We start from the raw sequence: 8,629 nt of genomic DNA, 5'->3' as shown, positions 1-8,629 counted from the left end.
CACAGGCCTTTGGCCGGCTGGCTTATCCATGGTGTCGTTTTCACCAGCTCTGAATCGTCGAAACCATTCACCATTAATCTCACGGAACGTTTCTCTAGTGGATTTCCTTTGAACGAAGGAAAACTTTGAAATTGCGGGAATTTCGGCGTTAGTGAACGCCATGTTTACACGTCTGTTACTGTTGAACGCAATATCCAAACTAATCATGCATAGCGTCGTTTTGTAGGTTATGTCAAGACCTTTCAAAGATGTATAGTATTGCCAGATAGAGATTCTGTAGCGCTTTATACATAGCCGTGAAATTTAAAAGACAAAAAGGCGGTAGGGGGATATTTGCCAACCTAATATGAAGGCATACCATATATAATTATTGGAATTATCGTGAGCGAATTAAACTGATTTTTAAACGTTACGAACGATCTGAACCAACTCCTAACTCTATCATAGTTTAAAAATATGAGAAAATGGGATCAGACTCTTTAATTTGAGCCAGGTAATTTGGAGTTTTATAGATATATTTGGCCACCAACCTTGGTTGACAATGTTTCTTCTCGTATATTTATATAGATCGTCATCGGAGATTTTTCAAATAAGCATAATGGAAAATGAAATTACTATACATCTCCTTCACTCATATGAATTTCAATCCAAAAACTAAGTATTGGTTCCACCCGAACTGAAACTTTCTAAATTTTTTATCAGTACCTTATACTCACTCCTATATAAATATATATATATGTATTTAGATAATAATTGGTGAATATTATAAATGCAGTTCTATCTATCTAATCTTCTGCCGTTAATAGTGGTAAGAGTTGTTAAAATACCTTCGAATGGTCATATAACTGAAATTCCAATGACGGAAACATTATATTTTAGAATGCTTTTATATTGAAGAAAGAAAATTTTTTTAGCTATATTGAATACAATTTTAGCTCGAATATATATATTTCTGAACTAAAAAAATATCTTATAAATATTGCTTACGGTCTAGCTTAATGAGATTTGATTCTAGATTAATGAGACAATTCGGTACCGGTAGATGGAGAAGTATTCGTTTGCCGAATAACTTTAAGATTTATAACATTATCTCATAACAATTGTTGAGGTAAAAGGTAAAAGTACTGAAAAAGTCAGAAAAACTTGTTGAACTTCGAATCGACCCCACAAAAGTTTGTAAACAAACAGCTGGTTTTTGGCTGTTGAACTAAATGTCAGATTATTATTTAAAAATGTTTTTGGTTCTCTCTCGAGTTGTTACGTTACAATTTCGTTAGCTCTATCGCTCTTTTAATTACTTATGTTTAGGCACTCTCACTCCCAAAACTTGAAAGTACAGGTAACAATTCGCAATAAATTTATGAAAAATATTAAATCTTTAATCTTCTAATTAATCACTTCTATATATGGAATTGAATTCTAAAATATCACTTGAAGCTCAGTCGGTCACATTTAGATGTAGAGTCCTCGTAAAAATCTTCATTTATGTTATAAGATCAGATTTCAACTTTTGTCGACTTAAGATCACCTAATGTGGAGAATAAGACTTAAAGAATCATCTCCGTATTTGTGATGATTTTTACCAAAGTGTTATAGAGATTTGATTTCATTGGTAGAATTTCTATTAAGGTTTACTCTAGGAAGTTGCAATCATATGTTTCTCTCGAATGTACACACAGAGTTGCTTTCGCCGTGAACAAAAGCTGCCTAATTTCTTTTATAGATACATGAAATTCATCTAAATATTCAGTAAAAAGCGTGTTAGCGCTTTATTCCAAGGTGTTATTTTATCATTAATTTTATTGTATTACAAACATACAAACATACACCCATACACAAGCATAAATATTCATAAGCTTTTGTCTTGCTCATTTAAATATCAAGAGAACTCGATCGTCGTCGCTGTTGTTTGTTTGTTGTGTATAAATAACTACACCCACGCGAGTTTACAACTCGTTTGCATTCCCATTGATCGCTACATTAAAGCCTGAATTTCGCCACTCAAACAGCCAGCCAACAAGCTAAGCCAGTCAGCCAACGAACGAACCACCCATTAAGCAGCGGCGCGCGTGTGTTGGCCATCAGTTAACGCCGGTCCCAGCGAAACACGTTCGGCGGGTTGCAACTATTTAATCTCAATGCGCCACAACGTTTGCGCTGGAGAGAGAGCAAACCCGTTAACAGGCAGCAAAAGAAAAAAGGTCGTAAAGAAACTGGTTCTGCGCTTCATATTGGTGTGGAGTGAAAGAATATGCGCGCTGTGTATGTGTGAGTGTGAGCGCTGCATGCATACAAGCAATTGCATACACACACAAGCAAAGCTATACAATCAACACTACCTTGACTAGGTGAAATCGTGTGCTCTTCGAACGAGCATTCATTTCGACTCAGTTGGCGATCACACACACACACACTCATATAGCGCTGCCAACAGATCGTTGTTATATGGCTCTTTCATATATGTACATATAGCCGCTGATGTGTGTGTGTGCGCGTCGGTAAAGGTGTGCGTTGCGCTCCACTTCGTTATGTGCATTTGCGCTTGTATGCGTTGAGGTGAGTGCGCGCGCTGAGCGAATGAGTGAGTGTCGAAGCGGCGGCGTTGCGCTGGTAGGTGTGTGTGTGCGGCGCGCCGGTTTTAGTTTCTCTGTTTGTTGCACAGGAGGTCCGCGTCAAACCAGCGACGCAATGGACTTTTAGTTGTTCCGTGGACTTGCCCAACATTGTGCGCGCCTCAACGCGAAGCCACGTTACGCGCACGTCATACACTTACTCATCACTTTTGAAGGCGCTTGGAGCAGCAGCGACAGCGGTGCAGCTGTTTCATATTTTTTTTGTATTTGTTTTTGTGCAATCGAGCGAGTGTTTTTTGTTTTGTTTTAAATTTTTTTTGTTCATGATAGCGTTCTCGATAATTTTGCATTCGGTAGTGAACGCGTCTTATCGCAAGCAGGCAGTGGTGACAGTCCGCAGCCGCATAGCGTCAAAGCGTCACAGTTGTAACATAAGCAACAATTAAACACCACTTTTGAGACTTTTGTGATTGAGTGAGAGCACATAGACAATTAGAAAAGGAAGATACCATTTAACAACAACAACAACAGAAAGTATTAGCAGTACTTTGATAACAATTGCATAAGACATAATTTTGTTTTTGTTGTGTTTGCTTATTTACTTTGAACCGCTTAAAGTGTATGTGTGTTGTTGTTGACTCGTGGCTCGTGTTAATTACACACACTTTTCGAAAAAAACACGCGCCGCTCAAGTGCCTAAACCAACAAAGAAGTGCGTGTGGTCCCAAGCGTCTCGTGTGCGCGCTTGTCATTGGACGGCAGAATCGTTTTGCGCCTAAGTGCCAGTTAATTGCCGACGCGGCGCCAATTCGCCAGCCGCTAAGAAGCTTGTTAGCGCGCCAACAGGATTTTGGGATGTGTGATCTATTAGCGCTTGAGTTGTTGTAGTGGGAAACCGCAAACGAGCAATTATCTCAGTGACCACAAGTCTGGGGAGCGAAGGCAGGCGCAGATGTTGAAGAAGTAGGAAGCAAAAACACCAACACATATTCTCACATATATATTACAACAACCTGAAAACAACAACAGCTTTAAAGCGCACTAGACATCATTGTTGTTGTTGTCGATCAATTTGTTTGTTAATACGCCAGCGGTGTTTTGCTGGCTTTTAGCGTTGCGGTTGCAATAGTGCCTCGCTATGCGCTTGTTGTTTTTGTACGAACGTCAAATTCGATTTTTATGACTTTTTGAGCGCGTGACTAAGCGGTGATTTATGGTGGCGTGTAGCTTTTAATATTCATACACTCGCTGTGGCAACGACAAACGAACGCAGCAGCATACCAGTGAGGCAGTAAGAAGAAGCAGCAGTAGAAGAGGAGGCAGAAGCAGTAGACGAACTACAACAACAGTAACAACATTGTACCCCCAAGTTTAACGGCGAAAAGAACGAAGCGTTAGTGGCAAAAGTCATATTAACAACAACAGCAACAACAATAACACGAACAACTATCACAACAGCTGCCACATCATCATCGATAGTCACTAGCAGGCAGGTCGTTAGCTTGCGTAGGTGCGCTTGCGCAACAACTAGCAATCACTAAGCATCCACTGCGACAGGCAGCCAGCGAGTTAACCGCCGTTTCGTTGTGTATTGGGTGATATCCTGCTGCGCATGCGCGATGGACTCCTCCACAAGCCCGAATGCCGTTGGCAACAGTGTGCAACAGCAACAACAACAACAACAGCTACAAAGTCGTGTTAAACAACAACTGCATTTGAAGCAGCAGCAGAATCATCAGCAACAACAACAACAACAACCACAACTGAGACAGCAGTCGCAACAGCAATCACATGGCCAGCTAGGCATGCAACAGAAATTACCACAACAACAACAATTGCAGAAGTTTAAACAGCAAATGCAAACACAACGCCTACAGCAACAACAACAACAACAACAGCATATGCAATCACATCAGCGACAGGCACATGTACAAGCAGCAGCGGCACAATTTTCTGCGACAACAACAACAAAAACGACGAACGCCGCTGCCACAGTCGCTGCATTGACCACTTTGATTAAGGAGGAACTGTGCGCCGCCGAGTTGCAGGCCACTTCCGTTGCCGCAGCACTGGAGCAACAACAGCAACAAAGCAACAACAATAAAAATGCGCAGAGCAGCAACAACAACAATGTGATTACCGCTAGTGGCACACATAACCAGAAAACGAACTCTGCCCTGAACTGTTCCGCCACCGCAACCAGTGCTTCCCCCGCCGTCGCCGCAATTGCATTGGCGTTGGCGAAGGATGTAAATGGTGCCGGCAGCGGTCCACAGCAGCAAGGTAGTCACAGCCTCGGCATGGGTACGCCATCCCCACAACAAACGCCGGTGTTGCCTTCGATTAAGTGTTCCACTGGCAACAATGGCAATAGCAACAACAATATGAATAACAGCACCAATAACACCGGCAACTGCAGCACCAACAACAACAACAACACATCGACGCTAACAAATGTCTCAACTACGAATGACCTCGCCGCTGCAGCCGCAGTTGTGCTCTCCTTACAGGGCACCATGGTCAGCAGCCTGCAGCAGGCCGCCCTCCTACCCGTCAATTCACCGGCCGCGGCGGCGCTCAACTTGCAAGCGCTCGAGTCATACTTGGCACTGCAGCGCATCACCGGCAAATCGGATGTCTTCCGGTTCAATACAATATCCACCAATAATAACAACAACAGCGATGGTAGTGGTGATGGTGAAGCAAGTGCCAGCTGCACTACTAGCGGCAACAACGCAGAAGAAACCACCACCAACAATAGCTATAACTTAACAACAATAACAACTACAGCGCCAACGCAACAACAACAACAGCAACAAGAATTGCAGGCATTGGACACAGCCAACCTCTGCCTTGAGGCACCTAAAACGCAACGCAACGCCAACACGGCAAATGTTATACAGACGCTGTTGCATAGTGCGGGCGCCACCGGCACTGACCTCACCGCCAGTGACCTCGGCGACTGTGACCTGCCGTTGCTGGACGGCGAAGAGGGACTGTCGTTTGAGGCTGGCGAACTAGAGAGTAGCTACAACAATTTCATATTCAACACCAACGCATTCAATTGCCTTAACCAACAACAACAACAACAGCAGCAACAGACTACACAGCAACAGCAACAACAAACGTTATCTGCTGACATCGAATCGATTTCATCACTACAAGCCACCATGTTCCAAGACAAACTGAACCACCAACAGCTGGTCATCCATGAAGGTGCCGCTGCCAGCGCACTGAATGAGGCAAACGTCTTAAACGCCAGCAGCGTTGCGGGCGGTACGACTGTAGCTGCTGGCGGCGCTGCCAATTCACAGCGCTCCAAGAAACAGTTCATTTGCAAATTCTGTAATCGGCAATTCACTAAGTCCTACAATCTGCTCATACACGAGCGCACGCACACCGACGAGCGGCCCTACTCGTGCGACATCTGCGGCAAGGCATTCCGTCGGCAAGATCATCTCAGAGATCATAGGTGGGCAACTATCTAATTCAAGAATTATATTTTTTTATATTTCACTAAATATTTTCGATAAATAATTATCATTCGCCCGCTTGATTAATATTAATCTCTACTCCTCTCATCCTTCTGCCCATCCTCCCAGATATATACACTCCAAGGAAAAGCCCTTCAAGTGCGCCGAGTGCGGCAAGGGATTCTGCCAATCGCGCACGCTCGCCGTGCATAAGATCCTACACATGGAGGAGTCGCCACACAAATGTCCCGTCTGCAATCGGTCCTTCAATCAGCGTTCCAACCTGAAGACTCATCTACTCACACACACCGACATCAAACCATACAATTGCAGTTCCTGTGGCAAGGTCTTTCGACGTAACTGTGATTTGCGGCGCCACAGTCTAACGCATAACCTCACCGGCATGACAGGCAGCGGCTTGGGACCCGGTAATGAGCATCTGCTCTCACTACCCGTCAGCGTAGCGGATATCTTCCAAACCACAACTGGCGGCAATAGCGGTGCCATGACGACGACACGCACTTTGGACGCGAAGACGGTCACACTGTTGCCAGCTTGCACCAAAGTGGGCAATGCGTCGTCCATCGATCTGATTGCGGTGACTGATTAGGTGATAGCGTGCTTTCGCGAGAGCAGCACGTAACATTTGGCCTTATATTTGTGATCTACACTATATACTACAGAGGACCGCGGAGGTCCGCTTGCATTAATTAGTGGGTGTGAAAAGTTTGTAACTCTGTGCTAAGTAGACTGGTGCGCACGGCTATATTAGACCCGTTTGGGCATTTTAATATGCATTTAAATTAGTTAGGTATCTTAAGCAACATTTAACGCGTATTCTCATGCATTCACATCTATATAGATACTAGATATTACTGTTATTTTTTTATGTCTCTTATGCTCATTAGGCTTCCAGCAAACATATCGTTCCAAACGTTCGACAAACTAGGCTAGTGCAAATAGTTGGCGCTCTACGTAGCGTTTCACATATGACAATACATACATACTTACATATATAATATACTTGTGAAGCAGTAACTAAAATTGAAATTGTATGAAGTTAGCATAGCGTTCATATACATTAAGTTAAGTTACTTTGAAGTTAAGTTTTTTTTTATTTTTATTTTTTGCTTTCGACTTTAAGTATATCGACACACAAAAATTACAACAATAAATATGTTTAATATTTTAGTATAAGCATTTCGGAATTTATTACACTGTGAAGTTGCATTATCTACGCCCGATTTCGTGTATTTGAATAAAAATCTAACTTCACACATTGACTTGAACGCCCTTGAAGTTTCATTTACTCATTTCGTTTTCACATTCACATTCGTGTTCCTCACACACATACTCGTGCATAGGTGTGCTCAGAGCGTATAAATAACTGCCTTTTTAATGGGGCAGTAAGTATGGGTTCGCATTAATATATATATACATTCTGCCTACATACCTGCCAACACACACACACACATACTCATACATATATACACACATAACACCTAAGTGTGTATTTCAGTTTGTTGGTTTGTGCGCGTTCGCTTATCAGTTGGCGAGCGAATGAGTTGATTTAGATATGCCGACAACAAAAAAAAAAAAATACAAAAACAAAAACAAAATGTTTGACATTCGGCGGTAAACAATAGATTCGACTAGAATTTACGCTGAAACTTGTCGTGTTTATGGGAATATTTGTATTTTCCAGCACTCGATTAGCTATTTGCTTTCGTTTAATAAACACACAAATAAATATTTACAAAGATTAGAAGGAAATTACTTTCAGTGAAATGCAGTCACAAGTACTTGCATACATATCTACATACACTCATCTGTATGTTTGTGCGCTTGTAAATCAACGACGTGTGTGTTACCACCAATAGCTTGCGCTTAATTGCAGGAATATGATAGGTGTAGTGTATACATTTATAGAACTATCAAGTTGAAGCTATAAATTTTGATACATTGTAATTTAATTTATAACTTTTTCTTCTCTTAACCCTTGTGTGAGCGAGATGCCACAATACTACTCTGCAGTAATCGGTTGTAGGGTCTTACAGATTTTGAAGCTTTAAATTTGAAGGTGATGTTGGATGGGTTGGGAGAACTGATTTTCATACATATTCATTCGGATTTCGTCTCGAGGTCTAAACTTTAAATCGATGTTTCATAACAAATTATATAGCTAATGTCTTTAACAGTTAAGTACTGCACTCCCTCTTTTGACTCTACAACTGCATGCATCGACTACTTTTTAGCAAATTCATTACTTGCGATTTAAGGGGTTATATACAGTTACAAGGCCAGAAAAAGGCATTTTTCAAGAATTTTTTCTAAGCAAACTATTTGGTTTATTGATTTGAAACTTGAAAGGTATATTATGACAACCTTAAACTATATTCACATATTTTTTATTGCCAAAAATAATTATCGGGGATGTTGATATTGCCAATTTTGCAGAGGTCCGCAAAAAAAAAGGCCTCTTGCGGTGAGCACGATATCTTTGGACTGGATCATCTAAAATGCAAAAACCAAATAAATTTCATTAATATCATAAATAATCTAGTGATTGGTCAAAGGAATTAA

General features: G+C 41.6%; 1 protein-coding gene across 1 annotated transcript; it reads left to right on the top strand.

Moving 5' to 3' along the window:
* The first annotated feature begins 2,514 nt into the window (after positions 1-2,514).
* On the top strand, positions 2,515-6,807 carry LOC105213081 (protein sister of odd and bowel). Its single transcript, XM_054227218.1, has 2 exons — positions 2,515-6,045; positions 6,176-6,807. The coding sequence occupies exons 1-2, from the start codon at positions 4,193-4,195 to the stop codon at positions 6,654-6,656; spliced, it is 2,334 nt and encodes a 777-aa protein (XP_054083193.1). The 5' UTR covers positions 2,515-4,192; the 3' UTR covers positions 6,657-6,807.
* Positions 6,808-8,629: the final 1,822 nt, after the last annotated feature.

Source organism: Zeugodacus cucurbitae, chromosome 3, assembly GCF_028554725.1.
Source record: "Zeugodacus cucurbitae isolate PBARC_wt_2022May chromosome 3, idZeuCucr1.2, whole genome shotgun sequence".
Taxonomy (NCBI): domain Eukaryota; kingdom Metazoa; phylum Arthropoda; class Insecta; order Diptera; family Tephritidae; genus Zeugodacus; species Zeugodacus cucurbitae.
This window is presented reverse-complemented; position numbering and strand designations above follow the sequence as displayed.